General features: G+C 49.7%; 1 protein-coding gene across 2 annotated transcripts in view; it reads left to right on the top strand.

The window, feature by feature from the left end:
- IL6R (interleukin 6 receptor) overlaps positions 1-22,220 on the top strand; it is a 63,712-nt gene that overhangs the window by 15,938 nt on the left and 25,554 nt on the right. Inside the window, exons 1-6 of one of the 2 annotated variants that reach the window (XM_053604503.1) lie at positions 1,147-1,436; positions 13,245-13,493; positions 14,997-15,120; positions 19,004-19,185; positions 19,443-19,609; positions 20,003-20,144. In XM_053604503.1, coding sequence (XP_053460478.1) covers positions 1,427-1,436; positions 13,245-13,493; positions 14,997-15,120; positions 19,004-19,185; positions 19,443-19,609; positions 20,003-20,144 — 874 coding nt within the window. In that variant the 5' untranslated portion in view covers positions 1,147-1,426. Of the gene's footprint in view, positions 1-1,146; positions 1,437-13,244; positions 13,494-14,996; positions 15,121-19,003; positions 19,186-19,442; positions 19,610-20,002; positions 20,145-22,220 lie in introns of those variants that run through there. The other variant, XM_053604502.1, reaches the window with a different exon arrangement.

Below are 22,220 nucleotides of genomic sequence, written 5' to 3'. Positions count from 1 at the left end.
TTGTCTAAACAGGCAGGGAGGAGAACTGAGGGGCAGGGTGGTGGTGGTAGATGTGGTTTGGGATGGGATAGTGGGGAAGATATCAGATTCCTTCTTCTCACTGGCTTCCCCACCTTGCAGAAGCACATAAAAAGCTCTGACTTCAGGTCAGGCTCCCCGTTAGCCTCCTAGGCCACCTGCAGAGATGGGGCGACAGGCAGAGGGCTGCACAGTCCATGGGGACCAAGGGTCCCAGAGATCTGGGCTCTAGCCCTGGTGCACCATGTGCTGCCTGCCCGGCTTCTGGGTCTTAGTTCTCCTGGTCCACAAGAAGGAACATGTTGGCCTGATTCAGGCCCTACAGCCCTGAATCAGTGATTTATCTCCTTATCTTGGCCCTGCCCCTGGTTGGAGCTCCTCCTCACTACGCTGTCTGGGCCAAAGTTCTGTGTGTGTCCCTCTGTGGGGTCAGTGCCTTTCATGTCAGACCTGCTCAATCCTGCCGTTAATCTCTGACGTCTGGGTCTGTTCCTGGTATCAGGTGGAGGTGGGGGGTGGGATTATTTGCCCACCTTAGTTATCTTTTCCTCTAATTAGTTTATAATCTCTGAGAGGTGACCCAGGCTAGACCTCCCTGGGCCGGGCAGGTAATTGTCTCTGAGGTACTGGGGGAGGGATAAGTGTTTTCTTCGGTAGGAGCTGGTCACAAGTGCTGGTCTCTGAGTCAGCATCCAGCATTACCTTTTTATGGGTCCAAAGGAGCCTCCCAGTGGTGTATAGACTGTGGTGTGGATGGGGAGGAAGGCTGAGCCAAGGTAAACATGACCCTGCCAAATACAAGACAAATACAAGCAGGTACAAGAAGTACAAATACATTAGCGGGAGAGGAGGGCCATGGGTTGCCAGCCAGAGCTCATGACCCGAGGAGAGGGTGCTGGGAGCTGAGTCCGCAAGCTTGGGGTACTCAGGGCACCCTCGGGAAGTTAGGGAGAAGAGAGTGGGCCCAGGCAGCATGGTGATCTGGGGACACTGTGGGATTCAGGGTCAGTGGGGAGACACTGTTAAGCTATAACACACAGATGCTGCTGCTATGAGGAGAGGGACAGAGGTCAAGGGTGCGACTGCTGACTTAAGAGACACTCAGGTCCTTCTAGGCTCAGCAGCTACGAGGAGGAGGCCAACTAATCTTTACCCCTCAAACCTTAGAGTTCACTTTCCCAGGCCTCTGGGAAGGGGTGGGGGTGACCCAGAGAAGAAGAGCAGAGGACACAGCTCCGAAAGGCACCTGGGCCAGGGAGAGAGGGGCCTTGGATCCCAGCAGACTCCCTCACTTCCTTGCAGTGTGAATCTGGGCAAGTTCCTTAACTTCTCTGACCTCTGTTGCCTCAACAGTGAAAGGAGACAGGACTCCCTCTCTAACAGGGCTGTTGTGAGGGGCTGAGTGCTCATGGCACAGGGTGAGTGTCCTAACCGTTGATGATTGCTGTGATTACTGTTGCATCCACAGCTGGAAGACAGTTTCAGTCTGTGGGTGGAGAATGCGAGATAGGTGCCTGAGAACACAGGGGCCTTGTCCTGGCACCTGTGGGTCCAAATTCTGCCTACCACTTGGACCTGCAGCTCCCACATTCTTCTCCTGGAGACCTCTCAACACTCCCTCCTTTCAGATCAAGGCCTTTACTGCTGAGAAAGGACCTTTGGTCCCCCTTGACCCCATCTGAAACTCTGTGCCTCTGTGACTGAGTGGCTGGGTGAAGCTGGAGGCCATCCTGTGCCACCAGCTGTCCCTGCTCAGAGGTAGGCATTGGGCTGGGATTAGCAGGCACGAGCTAAGCCTGTGTCCTCCTTGGCAGGCCTGGCAGCTGGTTCACTGCTTACATAACCGAGGCCAGGAAGCTTAACTTGTTTTTGCTGGCAAGAGCCACAACAAGCTACAAGAGAGTTGAGAAATTTGTGTCTCTGTGTGCGTGTTTTTCTCTGTTTATTGACATATACAAGTTTACTTGAAGAGGGAAAAAAGTAGAAAAACAACAAAGCTGTTTAGGTCTCTGACATCCAAGCTCACGTCCTGAATGGGAAGAGACCTTACTTTCCAGGGCTGTGTTGCAAACCCACAGCTCAATGGGTGTCTGGGTTGTGGTGGGGCCAGGACCCCTGGGGGTGGAATGATAGGGCTGCAGGGAAGGCAGTGGTTGGCTGTGGCTGTGAATGCCAGGACCTGTCCACTCTTCTCTTTGAAGAGTGGGAGTTGAGGGAGGCTGTGGGAATCTCCTTCCTCTAAGCTCTCCAGAGAGAAGTGTTATCTGAGGGCACTGGGGTGACTGGCCATCATCCCTTTCCCCAAATCACCAACTACTAAAATAATGGGGCCACAGCTGTATGTTTTCAAGCTGGATATGGTCTGAGACAAACAAACGTGCTTCCTGCCCTCTGAGAGCTAATGACTTGGCGCGATGGGAGGATAGACTGCAGAGTGGGGCTAGCAGGGACCTCCAGATCACAGTCTCAACCCATTTCACAGAGACAGCAAGGGGGCCCTGCCAGGGTCCGAGACATGGTAGCCTGTGAGTCATGGGCAAGACCAGGAATGGAGCCCGGGTCTCCTGACAGTGGTGCTGCTCCCTCCATGCCTGGGCTGCCCACCCAGAGGTGCACTTTGCAGTGAGAGCAGAGTCACACAGACGTGTCACACACACTTATGTTGCCCACCTCCACCCAACTGATGGTCAGTGAGTAAAGGCTGTAAGGCACCATGTGCATCTGACTGGAGGAGAAGCTTTGGGAGGCTTATTTTCAGAGGGGATGCTGCCTCCTTTTCTTTCTTTCTCAGCATGTTGCCCTGGGTAGAGTGCTGTGGTGTCACAGATGACAGCCACATCCAACTCTTGGGCTTAAGCAGTTCTCTTGCCCTAGCCTCCCAAGTAGCCGGGACTACAGGTACCTGCCACAATGCCTGGCTATTTTTTGGTTGCAGTTGTCATTGTTGGTTAGCAGGCCAGCGCCAGGTTTGAATCAGCCAACCCCGGTGTATGTGGCTGGCACTGTAACCACTGTGCTACAGGCACTGAGCCATCCTTTTCTGATCTTAGTCCCTGGTGAGGTGCTTCCCACCCTCTCTGCAGAATCTAATCTCTTTTTAGGAGCCTGGGATGAAGGGTGTACCCTCCCTGCACCTGATGCTGCCTGGGCAGGAGCGGAGGGGCTCATAGCCCCCGAGTGCCCCACTCCTGCCTCACAGGTGCATTGGGAGCTGGGGAGCATCTTCACTCACAGGTGGTTGGAAGAGAAACAAGCCAGAGGCAGTGTTGGCTCCAGTCCTGGGGGCTGGAATCAGAGGTGGGGAAGGCACTGAACCTGCACACACCTTCCATGGCTTCTTCTGCCTGCAGGGTCAGGTCTGATACCTTGTGGGGCCCTTCATGTTCTCCTATAGGTGTTTCAGACACTCTAGATACTGGCCTTCTCTAGTACTCACTCACTCACTCCCTTCCTTCCTTCCTTCCCTCCCTCACTCCTTCCCTCTTTCCTTCCTCCCTCCCTGCCTCCCTTCCTTCCTTTCTCTCGTTTTTTTTTTTTTTTTTTTTTGGTTTGTTTCTGAGACAGAGTCTTACTTTGTTGCCCTTGGTAGAGTGCCATGACGACACAGCTCATAGCAACCTCAAACTCTTGGGCTCAAGCAATTCTCTTGCCTCAGCTTCTGAGTAGCTGGGACTACATGTGCACGATGCCCACCTATTTTTAGAGATGAGGTCTCCCTCTGACTCAGGCTGATCTTGAACCTGTGAACTCAGGCAATCCACCAACCTCGGCCTCCCAGAGTGCTAAGATTACAGCCGTGAGCCACCCTGCCGGGCCTTTTTTCTTTTTTTCTTGAGACTAGAGTCTCACTTTTACCCTGGGTAGAGGGCTGCGGAGTCATAGATCACAACAACCTCAAACTTCTGGGCTCAGGTGATCCTCTTGCCTCAGCCTCTGGAGTAGCTGAGATTACAGGCGCCTGCCACAATAACTGGCTAGTTTTTCTATTTTTTGAGACAGGATCTTGTTCTTGCTCAGGCTGGTCTCCAACTCCTGAGCTCAAGGGATCCACCTGCCTCTGCCTCCCAGAATGCTGGGATTATAGGCTTGAGCTGCAGCACCTGGCTTGGATTCTTATTTCCTGATGCCTTATCATATACTGTTCCCTCTTTATGGAACGCTATTCTTCTGCAGCTCTTCTTATCAAACTCCTACTCATTTCTCAAGGCCCAAATCAAATTTCTCTTTCCTGTGTAGAATGATTTATTTATTCCTCTTCTTGGCTCCCTCAGTGTGTTGGGGATACTTATCTCAGGATTGCCTGTATTATAGATAGTTTTAAGTTTTCTGCGTGGTTCGTGGGCTAAACAAGTTACAATATGGGAAGGTGGAAAGGAAGGCCAGTGCATAGTAAATGTCTGATAACTGCCAGTTCTTTCCCCTGGTTTAGGAACTTCTGGCCTTGCACATCACAGGTGCACGAAAATTTTTGACTTCTTAAAAAGGGGACAGACACAGGCTTACAATACTGGCTCCAAATAGTTGAGCAATTGCTCAAGGGTATATGCTTACTTGTATGCTCTTTGCTAAATGTTAGGGTATGCAGCACCAGCCAGGGGCCACTGTGCAGGGCCTGCCAGGCTCGGCGGGAGTGAGAGAATGGCTGGCGGCTCTCAGGAGCCCCCACTTACCAGCTTCCCCAGCTGCATCTCCTTCTGTTGGTTCTTCTCTCTCAGTGGGGCCTACGTAGGGGCCCTGGCGGCTTCCTAGGAAACAAAGGAATAGGGACACATGGGAGGAATCAAGGTTGGGTCCGCAACTAGTGTTTTGTATTCCCCAGGGGATCAGGCTTACAGACTGCAGTGACAGTGGCAGAACATGGAGCAGCAAGGGTGGGAACACTGGGCCCCGAGCCTCCCTCAGAAGTCATTTGTCCTGAAAAACCCACTCTCATCCCCCAGTACCCATTGCTCTACCTGACTTACTCCCTGTTTCCTAGAAGTTAAGAATTCAGACAGACCCAGGCTATGTAGCTTATTTAAAAAAAAAATATATATATATATATATACATACACACATATTTATTCATTATAAGAATAAATATATTTTATAAGAATAAATAAATATAGGGTGGTGCCTGTGGCTCAGTCGGTAGGGCGCCGGCCCCATATACCGAGGGTGGCGGGTTCAAACCCGGCCCCTACTGAACTGCAACCAAAAGATAGCCGGGTGTTGTGGCGGGCGCCTGTAGTCCCAGCTACTCGGGAGGCTGAGGCAAGAGAATCGCTTAAACCCAGGAGTTGGAGGTTGCTGTGAGCTGTGTGAGGCCACGGCACTCTACCAAGGGCCATAAAGTGAGACTCTGTCTCTACAAAAAAAACAAAAAAGAATAAATAAATATAAATAAAGCAACTTATAGATGATTCAAAAATGACAGAAAAATGAGGGGAAGAGAAAGAAATCACTTTTAGTGCGCTGAAAGCAGTGGCTCATGCCTGTAATCCTAGTACTCTGGGAGGCCGAGGCAGGTAGATTGCCTGAGCTCAGGAGTTCAAGACCAGCCCAAGCTAAAGCAAGGCCCTGTCTCTACAAATAGCCTGGCATTATGATGGGCACCTACAGTTCCAGCTACTTGGGAGGCTGAGGCAAGAGGTTTTTGTTTTTGTTTTTGTTTTTTCTAGACAAAGTCTCACTACATCACCCTTGGTAGAGTGCTGTGACATCACAGTTCACAGCAACCTCCAACTCTTGAGCTTAAGCGATTTTCTTGCTTCAGCCTCCCAAGTGGCTGGGACTACAGGTGCCTACCACAACGCCCGGCTATTTTTTTGTTGCAGTTGTCATTGTTGTTTAGCTGGCCAGCCTCAGTGTATGTGGCTGGTGGCTGTAACCACTGTGCTACAGTTGCCGAGCCTGAGGCAAGAGTTTGAGGTTGCAGCACTCTACCGAGGGTGACAAAGTGAGTCTCTGTTTCAAAAAAGAGAAAAGAAAGGAAAAAGGAATCTAGTGCCATCATTTGCAGAGGAGTAGAGGCATGGGGAGGCCAGCTCTATGAACCTCACTTCTTCAATGAAATGCTCTGAGTTTCCCCACAGCTGCCTGGCTTCCTGCTGCTGACTCAGGATTTGGGTCTGGAGGCAGAAGGGTGAGTGAGTATGGGGATGGGGAGGGCCAGTGCTGTCCACTCTGACGTTAGCAAGTATGTTTTCTTTCTTTCTTTCTTTCTTTCTTTTTTTTTTTAGAGACAGAGTACCATGGTGTCACAGCTCACAGCAACCTCCAGCTCTTGGGCTTAGGTGATTCTCCTGCCTCAGCCTCCCGAGTAGCTGGGACTACAGGCGCCCGCCACAATGCCCAGCTATTTTTTGTTGCAGTTTGGCCGGGGCTCGGTCCGAACCCGCCACCTTCGGTATATGGGGCTGGCGCTTTACTCACTGAGCCACAGGCACTACCCTCCAAGTATGTATATATATATATATATATATATATATATATATATTTATTTATTTTTTTTTTTTTTGAGATAGAGCCTCAAGCTGTCACCCTGGGTAGAGTGCCGTGGCATCCATCACATTTCACAGCAACCTCAAACTCCTGGGCTCAAACCATTCTCCTGCCTCCACCTCCCAAGCAGCTGGGACTACAGGCGCCCGCCACAACACCTGGCTATTTTTTGGTTGCAGCCATCATTGTCATTTGGCGGGCCCAGGCTGGATTCGAACCCGCCAGCTCAGGTGTAAGTGGCTGGCGCCTTAGCCACTTGAGCCACAGGCATCGAGCCTATTTTCTTCTTTTTTTTTTGCAGTTTTTTGCTGGGGCTGGCTTTGAACCTCCGGTATATGGGGCCAACGCTCTACTCACTGAGCCATAGGCGCCACCCTCCAAGTATGTTTTCTTATGGTCTGACTTCTGTAAGTATTTACTGTGATCATTCTTCATACAGTGCTTTCACTTATTTTTTATGTTTTTGTTTATTGTTGAGGCAGGCCCTTGCTCACAGTAATCTCAAACTTCTGGGCTCAAACAATCTTCCTGCATCAGCTTTTGGAGTAGCTGGGACTACAGGCTTGCACTACTATGCCTAGCTAATTAAAAAAATTTTTTTGTAGGCTCAGTGCCTGTAGTTCAGTGGCGAGGATGCCAGCCACATACACCAGAGCTGGCAGGTTTGAACCCAGCCCGGGTCTGCCAAACAACAATGACAACTACAACCAAAAAATAGCCAGCTGTTGTGGTGGGTGCCTGTAGTCCCAGCTACTTGGGAGGCTGAGGCAAGAGAATCGCTAGAACCCAAGAGTCTGAGGTTGCTGTGAGCTGTGATGGCACAGCACTTTACCAAGAGTGACAAAGTGAGACTCTATCTCAAAAAGAAAAAAAAATTTTTTTTTTTGTAAAGATGGGATCTAGCACGGGTGGTGCCTGTGGCTCAGTGAGTAGGGCGCTGGCTCCACATACCGAGGGTGGCAGATTCGAATCTGCCCCAGGCTAAACTGCAACAAAAAATAGCTGGGCGTTGTGGCAGGTGCCTGTAGTCCCAGCTACTCGGGAGGCTGAAGCGAGAGAATCCCCTAAGCCCAAGAGCTGGAGGTTGCTGTGAGCTGTGATGCCACGGCACTGTACCGAGAGCAACAAAGTGAGACTCTGTCTCTACAAAAACAAAAAAAAAGGATGGGATCTAGCAGGCTGGGCGTGGTGGCTCATGCTTGTAATCCCAGCACTTGGGAGGCTGAGGTGGGTGGATGGCCTGAGCCAGAGTGAGACCTCATCTCTAAAAATAGCCAGGCCTTGTTGCAGGCACCGGTAGTCCCAGCTACTTGGGAATTTAGGGACATCACTGCTCCTACCAAGGGTGACCAGGTAAAACTCTGTCTCAAAGAAAAGAAAAAGATAGGATCTAGCTTTGTTGCCCAAACTCAAACTCCTGGGCTCAAGCAATCCTCTCACCTTGGCCTCCCAGATCGCTGGGATCAGAGGTGTGAGTCTCTCCACCTGGCTGCAAACAGTATTTTTAAAAGCATAATTAACAAGTGCTGTTTACAGGTTCTAGAAGAAATACATTTTGAAGCAGAGCTGTGACAGGCAGTACTTGCCAATGGGTGGTTTATAATTAATCATTCCCTATTAAAAAATAGTGACTCAGTTTTAAAGGTTCAGAAAACCATTACTCAAATTCTTGGCAGAGGAAGTGGCTATTATGTTGTTCTCTGCAGCTCTGCTTTTGTAGAAGAGAAAAAAAGTCTTTTTATTTGGTGTTTCTCTGAGTTGCCCAAGTACTCTGGCCATTGTTAGCAAGTGCTGGGGCAGAACAGCCCCTGCTGTTGTTAAGGCTGCCAAACGTGGCATGAGATTCCCATTTGGCTGGGCTAAGGGAAATGACCAGACAGACATGTTTCCTGGAACTGGCAAAGGCAGAAGCGGGAGAGAGAGCTGTCTCTGGCTCCAGGCTCTGAGTTTCTTTCCTTGGCATCTCCTGGTTGTAAAAAGGTGGCTCCTCTGAGCCTAGTGTGGGGTCTGCCCATTGCACATATGAGGGGCACTGTTTAGACCCCTGTGTCACCTGTGAATGGTACTTCTGGGAGTTTTCAGTATGGAGGCCCTGTCTCTGCGGGCACCTCTTAGGTGAACACATTAAACAAACATGTATTCAGCACTTACTGAGTTCTTTGATGAGTGGATAGCAGGAGCTCACAGTCATGGTCAGGACTTGTGTGTACTTGGGGACTGTGCCCTTGAAAGTGAGTGCCAGTGAGCAGATGAGCCTCCGTAGTCTTAACCCTTACATTGGACTTTATGCATCCTGCACGTGTGTCCATTGAGTATTGGTGCTGCTAACCTGCCTTGTGAATGCTGAGTTCTGCTCATTAGTTGGTGGAGGGATGTCGCAGGCATGGTGCTAACAGACAGTTCTCTTTTGGCAGGGTCCCCATCTTTGTTCCTACAAGTTATAATTTGTACATGAACTTGATGTCCATGTTAGTTTTATTCTTATGGCTGCTTTATCAAGTACAAAATGGAAAAGTGAAAGTTTTTTTTTTAATAGAGTCTCTCTCTGTCACCCTGGCTAGAGTGCCATAGTATCATACCTTACAAACCTCAAACTCCTGGGCTCAAGCAATCATCCTGCCTCAGCCTCCCGAGTAGTTGGGACTACAAAAAGCTGCCAGGATGCCAGGGTATTTTTTCTTTTTCTTTCTTTTTTTTTGAGACATAGTCTCAAGCTATCACCCTGGGTAGAATGCTGTGGCATCATAGCTCACAGCAACCTCATCTTCTTGCCTTAATTTTTCTAGTTTTAGTAGAGACAAGGTATCACTTTTGCTCAGGCTGGTCTCAAACTCATGAGCTCAAGTAATCCACCTGCCTCTGCCTCCCAGAGTATTAGGATTACAGGCGTGAGCCACCATGCCCAGCCCAAAAGTGAAAGTACAGTGATTAGAAGTGTCAGTGCATCTTCTAACCAAACTCATTCAGGTACAAATGGAAACCAATGGCATGGATTGGATATGGCAAGCTGCTGCCTCCAGCAGGTGCTCGCTGGATGGTGTGTTCAGTTGTGAAAGACAAGGATACATATCACACTCATGCCGAGACTAGCAGTTTTACTCTTAGGGAAGTTCTTGGGCATGTGCACCAAGAGTCACAGACAAGAAAGTTGAGGCTGGGCACAGTGGCTCACGCCTATAATCTCAGCTATTAAGGAGGATAAGGAGAGAGGAGCCCTTGAGCCCAAGAGTATGAGACCAGCCAAGGCAACATAGAGAGACCCTGTCTCAAAAAAAGGGGGAGAGGAAAAAAAAGAAAGAAAGAAATAGAAGGCTCAGCGCCTGTGGCTCAAGCGGCTAAGGCGCCAGCCACATACACCTGAGCTGGCCAGTTTGAATCCAGCCTGGGGCCTGCCAAACAACAATGACAGCTGCAACCAAAAGATAGCCAGGCATTGTGGCAGGCGCCTGTAGTCCCTGCTACTTGGGAGGCTGAGGCAAGAGAATCGCTTAAGCCCAGGAGTTGGAGGTTGCTGTGAGCTATGATGCCATGGCACTCTACCCAAGGTGACAGCTTGAGGCTCTGTCTCAAAAAAGAAAAACAAAAAACAAAAAACAAAGAAATAGAAACAAAAAGGGGAGAGGGTTGATAACCACAATCTTTGATACAGCAAATCACTGAAAATGACCCCAAACCTCCTTCAGTGGGAGAATGGGAGGGTTGAACAGTGGAATATTTCATAGCAGTGAAAGTGAATGAACTGTTCCTATGTGTAAAGTTGAGAAAATTAAGTTAAGAAAAATTAAGAAAAATGTAGGGGTCAGGTTCAGTAGCTCACACATCTGGGAGCACCGAGGCAGGTAAATTGCTTGAGCTCAGGAGTTGGAGATCAGCTGAGCAAGAGCAAGATCCCAATCTCTACTAAAAATAGAAAAACCAGCTGGGTATAGTGGTGGGCACCTGTGGTCCCAGCTACTTGGGAGGCTGAGGCAGGAGGATCACTTGAGCCCAAGAGTTTTTCTTTTTTTTCTTGAGACAGAGTCTCACTTTGTCGCCCTCAGTAGAGGGCTGTGGTATCACAGCTCACAGCAACATCCAGCTCTTGGGCTAGGGCGATTCTCTTGCCTTAGCCTCCTAAGTACCTGGGACTACAGGTGCCCGCCACAGTGCCCGGCTATTTTTGTTGCAGTTACCACTGCTGTTTAGTTGCCCTACTCCTTTGAGCCACAGGTGCCACCCAGTGAGCCTATTTTTTAAAAGTAAGGGAGGGATAAACCTAAAATGTAACACTATATAGGTGGGGAGGTGAAAGGACTAGGATACCCAGCATGAGCTTCAGAGAAAATGATCCTGTTATTTTTTAGCTTGGTGGGTGTTCCTGTGTATTTTAGGCTTTTGTGTATATTACATATATTAATTTGCATGTGTTCAATACACATATTATGTAACAGGTTGCAAAACAATGTTTGAAATGTTGGAATTACATTGTTGAAGGTTACTTGTGAGAGTTGTGCTATCGTTAGGGCTTCTCATGACACTTTTGGGCACAGAGTCCTCCGCCTTTGCCCTCTGCAGGCTTCAGCTTCTAGTGGCTTGGCCCTGTCCCAGCCCTGCATTAGTGAGTTTGTTTTTTGTTGCTCTAGGGCAGGGTTTCTCTGACGTCTGGCTGTGTCTTCCTCACTGGTGCCTGGCTGCTGTGTTCCTCCAGGGCTGGTCAAACATAGGACAGAGGGATGGCCTTCCTCCTCGACCATGGTGGGAAGTGAGGCCAGAGGGGGTTTAAGCAGCCTGCTCAAAGTCATCAACCAGCTTTCCTACCCAAACTCAGGGCTGGTGAAGAGAGAAAGGCCCAGATGACTGCACCTGGCCTGGCAGCTGCCTCTTTCCTACCAGCCTTGAGGCAGGGGGTCTCAGATTGGAGAACTCTGGCTCCAAGTGGTAACGTGAGAAAGAAGTGTGAGCAGCATCTGTGTAGCCAGGCAGGGCCACTGACAAGAAGAAGCTGTCTCTGCCCCTTTGGTACCTATGTCCCTGGTCTCTGGTCTGTGGCCAGTATATGGGGTCTGGACTGCCAGCTTCCTCTGGCTTCGGGAGTGTTACCTGCCCGGGAGTTACTGATCCTTACCCCTTCTCTCTGACAGCCACCTTGGATGGGGTGGGAAGGACAGTCTGCCAAGCATGAAATAAAAATACCTCCTCCTAAGCAAGAAAGAGGCTGTGGAGAGGCATTTATGCTAGTCCTCAGTCCTAGAAGCACCTGCGAGGAAGTGCGGTCAGGCAGTCAGACAGCTACGGGGCCTTTCCAAAATCTTTGACCAGATTTAGCTGCTGCCTGCTAATAAATGGTTATACATTTGGTTTGAAGGATCAAGTGTGCTTAACATGAAAACTGGTTGTGTTCCCTGGCTGCTGTTCCCTCAACTGGTTGAACCAATTTAATAGGTTAATAAATGAGTTCAAGGTGGTTAGGCTAATTTTTATCTTAGATTTTATAAATCTGTAACTTGTAGTCAAAAATTTGTTTCATTTGTTTCTTTAACTTCAACACAATTTTTTTCAGTGGGGAATGCCTTTGTTTTTCTTCTTTATCTTCCAATTTGGTCTCTAGAATAAAAACATTGTCCTAAGTGGTTGAATGGATTGGATAGGTGTAGGGTCCTGGAGGGAGTGTGGAACTGAGAACCCAAAGACTTGGTTCACACCCACCCTGAGCAGCTGATGAGCTGGTGATCTTGGGCAAGTCTACTAATTTCTTCTGTGTCTCAGTTACCATCTGGAAAATGGGCTTCCTGCCATGAAGACCCTGTGCGTCTGAGATTCCCTGCATACTTGTATACCTGGGAGTCCTACTTGGGTGACTGAAATTCATTCCTATGAGCATTTTTTTTTTTTTGTAGAGACAGAGTCTCACTTTACTGCCCTCGGTAGAGTGCCGTGGCGTCACACGGCTCATGGCAACCTCCAGCTCTTGGGCTTATGTGATTCTCTTTTTTTTTTTTTTTTTTTTTTTGTAGAGACTGAGTCTCACTTTATTGCCCTCAGTAGAGTGCCATGGTGTCATACAGCTCACAGAAACCTCCAACTCCTGGGCTTAGGCGATTCTTCTGCCTCAGCCTCCCGAATAGCTGGGACTACAGGCGCCCGCCACAACGCCCAGCTATTTTTTTGTTGCAGTTTGGCCGGGGCTGGGTTTGAACCCGCCACCCTCGGTATATGGGGCCGGCGCCCTGCTCACTGAGCCTCAGGCGCCGCCCTTTATGTGATTCTCTTGCTTCAGCCTCCCGAGCAGCTGGGACTACAGGCGCCCGCCACAATGCCCGGCTATTTTTTTGTTGCTGCAGTTTGGCCGGGGCTGGGTTTGAACCCACCACCCTCGGCATATGGGGCCGGCCCCCTACTCACTGAGCCACAGGTGCCGCCCCCTATGAGCATTTATTCACACACCCACTGAGTGCTCAGCTCCTCCTCCCCAAAACTCCTGCACCAGGCAGCCTACTGAGCACTAGACTTTAGCAGAGAGCAAGACAGGCCACCCGTTCTGTGGTGCTTGGAGTCTCGTGGGGAAGAGAGACATGGGATTAGAGATTATATTCCACTCTGGTGCCGAGGCCCCTGGGAGGCTGCTGCCTGAGTCCCCATTATGGTGATGGTGGCCAGAGCCCCTTGTGCTTAGTCTTGAGGCCTCTGGTGGCATCCACCCCCTTCAGAATGAAGTCCCTTTTTCAGATTGCTGTGCATTTATCAAGTGTTTTCTCCTTCCCCAGAGGTGGCGAGTGATGTGTTGACCAGCCTACCGGGCAGCAGTGTTACTCTGACCTGCCCAGGGACAGAACCAGAAGACAACACCACAGTGGAGTGGGTGCTGGGGAACCCGGCCCCAGACTCACAGCCCAGGAGATGGGCTGGTGTGGGCAGTAGGCTGCTTCTGAGGTCAGTGCAGCTCAGTGATTCTGGGAACTATTCGTGCTACCAAGCTGGCCGCCCCGCTGGATCTGTGCACCTGCTGGTAGATGGTGAGTTGTGCTCAGAGCTCTCCAGACGCTCCAGGGCAGCTCCCACTGGTGCATTCCAGTAGAATCCCTGCATGGCCCTTTAAACTCCTGGTTTTTTCATGGTCCAAGAATTTCAGGGAAAGGCCCTCTGATATCTGGCAAGAGCTGGTGGAGATTCCTGCTGGGTGGGGCATCTGGCTGATGCAGAGAGTGGGTCCACCTCGTGGGTTAGGCTTTTGTGCACTGGGCTACAGCAGGGTCTAGGTTAGACAGCCTGGGTCTGGGTCCTGCTTCTTCACATGCTGCTTCACTCCTCTGCCCCTCAGACAAAATAAGGTTAACTTTATTACTTTACCTTAGAGGTGTTACGAAGAATAAATATGTATGACTGTTAGGTGTATCACACACTTGGTGCTGACAACTCTGCAGAGCACATTCTGAGCTCTCAGATCAGCTCTTAATTTTTTAGAATTAGCAGGTTTTAGCTCCCTCACAACTAGATTAAAAAAAACACATAAAGATGGGCGGTGCCTGTAGCTCAGTGGGTAGGGCACCAGCCCCATATACCAAGGGTGGTGGGTTCAAACCTGGCCCCGGCCAAACTGTAACAAACAATAGCCAGGCGTTGTGGCAGTCACCTGTAGTCCCAGCAACTTGGGAGGCTGAGGCAAGAGAATCGCCTAAGCCCAGGAGCTGAAGGTTGCTGTGAGCTGTGATGTCACAGCACTCTACCAAGGGCAATAGAGTGTGACCCTGTCTCTAAAAAAAAAAAAAAAAAAAAACTTCATAAAGCTGATGCCCTATGTGCCACGCCCTGTGCTAAGGTCTTTCTTCCTTGTACCTCCTGAAGTTAAGCCATCCATCCACCCCATGAGAGAAAGCAGTATTATTATCACTATTGTTATCATCATTATCATTAATGTTATAGACAAGGAACTGAAGAGAGTCTGGGACTTGCCTGAGGCCACAGAGCCAGGCCTGAGTGACTGCAAAGCCCTATTTCTTTTTTTATTTAGCGACAGAGTCTCACTTTTAGAGGGCTGTGGAGTCATAGCTCACAGCAACCTCTAGCTCTTGGGCTTTGGCAATTCTCTTGCCTCAGCCTCCTAAGTAGCTGGGACTACAGGTGCCCACCACAATGCCCGGCTATTTTTTTGTTGCAGTTTGCCTGGGGCCGAGTTTGAACCTGCCACCCTTGGTATCTGGGGCCGGTGCCTTACTCACTGAGCCCCAGGCGCCACCCCAAAGCCCTATTTCTTTGATCATCCTTTCTCCTCTTCAGATTATGGCTCTGGGGTGCTTCTCCACCCTTGTCTAGGATCTGCTTCTCAGTGGATACAAAGGTACCCCTGACCTTTAACTTCCCAGTGACAGTTATACCCGTGTGTAGCTGAGTTTGGCTACGGCTTCCTGTATCTAGACTGGCCCAGGACTGGGCTAGGGGCTGGGCCCAGTCCTTCTCTCAGAGGGGCTGTGCCCCAAGGCCTCTGCTGCATCCTTACCCCTGCTGTGCTTTCCTTCTAGCCCCTCCTGAGGAACCCCAGCTCTTCTGCTTCCGGAAGAGCCCCCTCCGAAGCGTTTACTGTGAGTGGAGTCCTCAGAACCCTCCCTCCCCAACGACAAGGGCTGTGCTGCTGGTGAAGAAGTTGTAAGTGTTGGGGGTCTGCGGTCAACTCCCTCTTTAGGGCCCCAGGGTGGGGGCGGGGCTCCCCGAGGAGCCAAGGGGCAAATTGTTGGCCAGCCACCTATTCTGAGATGTTATCATTAGAAAGTTCCTCCTTTGGGATACCAGGAAGGAATGAGAGAGGGAACTGAGACTCAAGTCGGTCCTCCACCCATGCTATGTCCTGTGACTTCACTATCACAACAGCTGTGGGAAGTGGGCATTATTTCCCTCACCTAACAGATGGAGAAACTGAGGTTCAGAGAGATGAGATGACTTGGTTTAGGTCATCTAGCCAGTAAGTGGCTCTGCTGGGAATCCAATCCCAGCTTGTCTGATTTCGTTCAAAGTCCAGAGGTTTTGGGCTTTGTTGCTATGAAAAAGATGTGGATGTGTGTGGGAGTGGGAAGCACCAACTGCCCAGTCAGTGCCCGACCCAGAGCGTATCAGGCTGTCTCTGTTATGAAGGTGGGGGCTGGGGTAAGGAAGGAGTCACCTGCCTGGGGGCCCCTGACAGGCTCCTGCACCAGCCATAAAGTGAGGGGTCTGGGGTGGCTTCAGCATGATGGACAGGTTGAGGAAGATGCTGAAAACGAACGCACCTCTGTGGTTTGATCTCTCCCCACCCTGAGCCAAGGCTCCTTAGTCCAGATGTTTATAACTGAGGTCAAGCTATTAGTCATGAGAGGACTGTACAGGCATTCCCACATTACAAACGTCCAACTGATGCATGACTCTCACTCACAAATGGGGGCGACTATGTTTTTTTTTTTTTTGGATTTCTTTTTTTTTTTTTTTTTATTTGTTTATTTTTTTGTTTTTATTGTTGGGGATTCATTGAGGGTACAATAAGCCAGTTACACTGATTACAATTGTTAGGTAAAGTCCCTCTTGCAATCATGTCTTGCCCCCATAAAGTGTGACACACACTAAGGGGGGCGACTATGTTAAGAGGTAAATGTACCTCTTCCAACCTACATACAAATTCAGCTTAATGACAAACCTAGAGAACCTATCTCATTTGTAACCCTGGAGGCTGCTGGTAGTCCCCCCTATTCCAAGACCCCCAGTGGATGCCTGAAATCTTAAATAGCACCAAGCCCAGATGTGGTCTGTTTTTTCCCCATACATATCCATGATAAAGTTTAACTTATAAATTAGGTACAGGAAGACGTTAACAACAATAACTAATAATAAAATAGAACAATTATAATAATAAATGATAATAAAATCTGGGTGAATGTGGTCTTTCACTCTCTTTCAAAGTATCTTACTGTAGTGTACTCATCCTTCTTGTGATGATGTGAGATGACAGAATGTCTAGGTGGTGAGGTGAGGTGACACTGACGACACTGGCATGGTGACATCGCTTTAGGCTACTGCTGACCCTCTGATCATGCCTCAGGAGGACCACCTACCCTGGTGTTAGGAGCAGACAGTCTTAATGACTGATGGGCAGGCAGCACGTGCGGCCTAGGAATGCTGGACCAGGGGATAATCCTGTAGCTCAGGCTCAAACCCTCCAGCTTCAGTGTATGTGGCTGGTGCCCTACTCACTGAGCTATGGGTGCTGAGTCAAAACTTAGGACTTTTTTAAGAATGAAATACTTGGAATTTCCATTTAATATTTTCAGAATGTGGCTGACTGCTGGTAACTGAAACAAAAAGGGAAACTGAGGATAAGGCAGGAAAAATCAGAGCAGCAACCTTAACAGAGTGGTCTGGCTTCTGCTGTGTCTCTCTCCTGGCCCAGCTCATTCTGTCTTGTAGGCTGAAATGTATGGATTGCCCACCTGTGGTTGGCACAGCTGCCTTTGGGGATATTGTCTCACACTCCAAGTAGGAAGACCAGAAAAGCCTCACAACCTCACAACCCAGCACTAGATAGACCTGGCTTGAGACCTAGGCCTTTATGGACAGACAGGGTTAGGCGGGGCAGACTAGCCCCAGGGAAGCCTACTCATTTCTGGCACTTTGCCTAGAATACTTTCATTTGCTGACACTGGGAATGACAGAGAACAGGTGATCTCTACTGTCGGCAGCCTTGGGCACTTCCCTCTGCTTTGAAGCAACAGACAGCCCACTGGGAACTTTTGAAGTGAAAGAGCCTGGGACCTCACACACCCTGAGGCCCAGCCTTGGGCCGAGTGCTATGCAGAGGCTGTGGAGAGACCAGGCCAGCTCCTAAACGCTGTCCACAAACGCCACAGTGGGTCCCCACCTTCTCAGTGCTGGGGGGTGAAAGGCTGGGTGATGTTGGCAGAGGGAAGGGAGGCTCTGACTTGGACTAGGGAGGGTGGGGCAGCCTTCCCAGAGACAGAGTTTGTCTCATGGCTGGACTCTGCTCCGATCCAGTCACTCGGCAGCAGGGCAAGAGCTGACGTGGCCTCACATGCCCACACATATAAAAGGGTGAGGCCGCAGGTCCTGCCCAGGTGCATGGTGTCTGGCTCCCCTTGAATGTCTTGTCATCCAGAAGGTTTTTCTGGACTCTCCTGCCATAACCCTCTAGCACTCTTTTTCTGGAACAGCATTTCTGTTCCGTGTCTGGTCAGCTGTTAGTGCCTTGAGGCCAGGTGGGCCCTTCCTGATTCGCTCCTGCATCCCCCACAACACAAGAACACAGGTCCTGGCAAGAAGCCAGAGTGACCGCCCTGCTGACTAGACTAGGGAGCCCTGGTGACCAGCAGCCCTCTCCCCTTTGTGCTTCTCTGGGTGTCTTACATATATGTAAATCCAGCTCGTTTCCTTGTCTTTAAATTTTACATATATATATATATTTTTTTTTGTAGAGACAGAGTCTCACTTTATGGCCCTTGGTAGAGTGCCATGGCATCACACAGCTCACAGCAACCTCCAACTCCTGGGCTTAAGCGATTCTCTTGCCTCAGCCTCCCGAGCAGCTGGGACTACAGGCGCCTGCTACAACGCCCAGCTATTTTTTGGTTGCGGTTCAGCTGGGACCGGGTTTGAACCCGCCACCCTCAGTATATGGGGCCAGTGCCTTACCGACTGAGCCACAGGCGCAGCCCTTACATATATTTTTTAATTAATCCTAATAGAACCCCACTGAGGTAGGCACTATTATTATTATTCTTTTCTTTTTATTTTTTTTTGAGACACAGTCTCACTATGTCACCCGTGGTAGATTGCCATGGTGTCACAGCTCACAGCAACCTCAAACTCTTCGGGCTTAAGCAATTCTCTTGCCTCAGCCTCTCAAGTAGCTAGGACCACAGGTGCCTGCTATAACACCTGGCTATTTTTTTTTTTTCTAGACAGGGTCTTATTATGTTGCCCTTGGTAGAGTGCCGTGGCATCACAGCTCATGGCAACCTCAAACTCTTGGGCTTAAGCGATTCTCTTGCCTCAGCCTCCTGAGTAGTTGGGATTACAGGCATCTACCACAATGCCTGGCTATTTTTTGTTGAGGTTGTCATTATTATTTAGTTAGCCCAGGTTGGGTTCAAACCTGCCAGCATAGGTGTATGTGTCTGGCGCCATAACCACTGTGCTACGGGCGCCGAGCCTAATATTCTTATTTTTTTTCTTTTCTTTTCTTTTTTTGAGACAGAGTCTCGCTTTATTGTAGAGTGCTGTGGCGTCACAGCTCACAGCAACCTCCAATTCCTGGGCTTAGGCGATTCTCTTACCTCAGCCTCCCCAGTAGCCACAACAATCGGCTAATTCTTATTTTCAAATGAGAAAACACTCAGAGGTTGACTAATTTACTCAGAATTACAGAAGCTAATAAGATGTGGTAGAGGCTGGACTCAAACCCTGGGGCTAGACTTGGGAGCCTGACCTTCTCCCTCTGAGTGAGTGTGGGGACTGACAGGCAAGCCTGCCCCCGCTTTGTGTCCAACAGTCAGATCAGTCCGGGGAAAGAATTCGTGAAGCCGTGCCACTACTCTCAAGAGTCCCAGAAGTTCTCCTGCCAGTTGCCAGTGCGAGAGGGGGACTCCTCTTTCCATGTAGTGACCCTGTGTGTCGCCAACAGTGTGGGGAGCAAGACCAGCAGGACCCTGACATTTGAGGGCTTTAGAATCCGTACGTAAGCTCTTCCCACCCTCCTGCTGTTTCCTTCTCTTGATTTAATTCTCCTTATCGACTTCTTGGAAGGCCAGGGAAGGGACGGTGGAGGGGGTTGGAGAGCTGATGCCTTTGGGCATTAAGGAATGTGGGACAGGGATGGATGAGGGCCCTGGGAAGATGTGTGCTGGGAGCATCTGAGGCTGGGATCTGCAGAGCCTCGGGGGCACCTCTGCACTGCACCTGCGGCACAGGGCCACCCCCCTTTCCCACAGTGCAGCCTGACCCACCTATCAACATCATTGTCACTGCTGTGGCCAGAAAACCTCGCTGGCTCAATGTCACCTGGAAAGACCCCTACTCTTGGAACTCATCATTCTACAGGCTTCGGTTTGAGGTCCGATACCGAGCAGAACAGTCAAAGACATTCACAAAATGGATGGTAAGTTTGTCTTTTCCTTCTGGGCAGAAAAGAGGGTAAGACAAGGATACTAGAAAGAAAGAAGGACTCTGGGTCCTATACGGTCTTGGATAAGTCTTTTAACCTTTCTTGGTTGCCTCATTTATAAAATGAGAAGAGAGATGCCAGTCCAAGTTCTTCTTCGCAGGCCTATGTGTGAGAAGGGGAGTTCGCCCAGGGAAGGTATTTGGGCTTGCAGGATTTTGGGTGCAGCGACTTACAGCTTTGGCCTGTGTTGGTCCTAAGCCTCCAGGGTGGTGTTACCCCTTAGAGTTCACAGCCAGGGTGGCAAAGGATGCCACCTCTCCAGGGGGGGCAGCCTAACCAGTGCTACCCAGGCCCCCTACCCAGAGCCACTGTGCCTCCCACCCTCAGGTCAAGGGTCTCCAGCATTACTGTGTTATTCATGACGCCTGGGCAGGCATGAGGCATGTGGTGCAGCTTCGGGCCCAGGAGGAATTTGGGCAAGGACAATGGAGCCCGTGGAGCACAGAGGCCAGAGGCACCCCTTGGAAAGGTACTGTGGAGGGTGCGGAGGGAGGACGGGATGTTTCAGCATGGTTGGTTATCCATTATCTTTTGATATGTGACAAATCATCTCAAAATTAGTGACTTAAAATGGCAATCATTTATCTACTTGAGATTCTGAAAATAAGTCAGCTAAGTAGCTCTTTTGCTGGTCTTGGCTGGGTCACTAATCAGGCCTGGCTAGTCCAAGGTGGCTTCACTCACATGTCTGATGGTGGTGTTGGATGGTGACTAGGAACCTTGGTTTTCCCCATGGCTTCTCATTTTCTGGGAGGCCAAACTCAGAGCAAGCAACGTGGGGAATTATTTCATGACTGAATGAGAGGAGCTGCAAAGAACTATAGGCATATTTAATCTACAATAGTTCCTAATGCTTTTTTGTTCTTTTTTTTTTTTTTTTTTTGAGGCAGAGCCCCAAGCTGTCACCCTGGGTAGAGTGCTGTGGTATCACAGCTCACAGCAACCTCCAACTCCTGGGCTCAAGCGATTCTCCTGCCTCCCCCTCCCAAGTAGCTGGAACTACAGGCGCCCACCACAACGTCCGGCTATTTTTTGGTTGCAGCTGTCATTGTTGTCTGGCAGGCCCAGGCTGGATTCGAACCTGCCAGCTCAGGTGTATGTGGCTGGTGCCTTAGCCACTTGAGCCACAGGTGCCGAGCCATTTTTTTTTTTTTTTGTAGAGACAGCATCTCACTTTATGGCCCTAGAGTGCTGTGGCCTTACACAGCTCACAGCAACCTCCAACTCCTGGGCTTAAGCGATTCTCTTGCTTCAGCCTCCCGAGTAGCTGGGACTACAGGCGCCTGCCACAATGCCCGGCTATTTTTTGGTTGCAGTTTGGCCGGGTTTGAACCCGTCACCCTCGATATATGGGGCCGGCACCCTACCAACTGAGCCACAGGCGCCGCCCCATTTTTGTTCTTTTTTTAAGACAGAGTCTTACTCTGTCACCCTGGGTAGAGTGCCATGGATGATGTCAGCCTAGCTTATAGCAACTTCAGACTCCTGGGCTCAAGCAATCCTCCTACCTTAGCCTGCCACGTAACTGGGACTACAGGTGCCTACCACAATACCCAGCTATTTTTAGAGATGGTGAGACAGTGTCTCACTCTTGCTCAGGTTGATTTAGAACTCCTGAAATCAAGGGATCTTCCTGTCTCGACCTCCCAGAGTGCTGGGATTACAGGCAGGAGCCACCACATTGGTCACTTTAGGTTTTTATTTTGATTTTATTTATTTATTTATTATTATTATTATTACTTTTTATTAGGACAGAGTCTCACTTTGTCACCTTTGGTAGAGTGCCATGGCGTCATAGCTCATAGCAACCTCAAACTCCTGGGCTCAAGTGGTTCTCTTGCCTCAGCCTCCCTAGTAGCTGGGACTATAGGTGCCCGCCACCATGCTTAGCTATTTTTTGTTGCAGTTGTCTTTGTTGTTTAACTGGCCTGTGCTGGGTTCGACACCGTGCTATGGGTGTTAAGCCTTCTATTTTTTTTTTTTTTTTAGTAGAGACCCGGTCTTGCTTTTGCTCAGGCTGGTCTCAAACTGGTGAGCTCAGGAAATCCACCTGACTTGGGCAGCGCCTGTGGCTCAAGGAGTAGGGCGCCGGTCCCATATGCCAGAGGTGGCGGGTTCAAACCTAGCCCCAGCCAAAAACCACAAAAAAAAAAAAAAAAAGAAAGAAATCCACCTGCCTTGGCCCATCAGAGTGCTAGGATTACAGGCGTGAGCCACCATGTCCAGCAATTTTTTTTTTGAGATAGCATCTCATTTTGTCGCTCTCAGTAGAGTGCTGTGACATCACAGCTCATAGCAACCTCAAACTCTTGGGCTTAAGTGATTTTCTTGCCTCAGCCTCCCAAGTAGCTGGGACTATAGGCGCCCACTACAAAGCCCAGCTATTTTTAGAGATGGGGTCTCTTTCTGGCTCAGGCTGATCTCAAACCTGTGAACTCAGGTGATCCACTCAGCTTGGCCTCCCAGAGTGCTAGTACAGGCGTGAGCTACTGCGCCCAGCCAATAATTATTATTATTAGGAGACAGGGTCTCACTCTGTCACCCA

This window comes from Nycticebus coucang, chromosome 10 (assembly GCF_027406575.1).
Source record: "Nycticebus coucang isolate mNycCou1 chromosome 10, mNycCou1.pri, whole genome shotgun sequence".
Lineage (NCBI taxonomy): Eukaryota > Metazoa > Chordata > Mammalia > Primates > Lorisidae > Nycticebus > Nycticebus coucang.
This window is presented reverse-complemented; position numbering and strand designations above follow the sequence as displayed.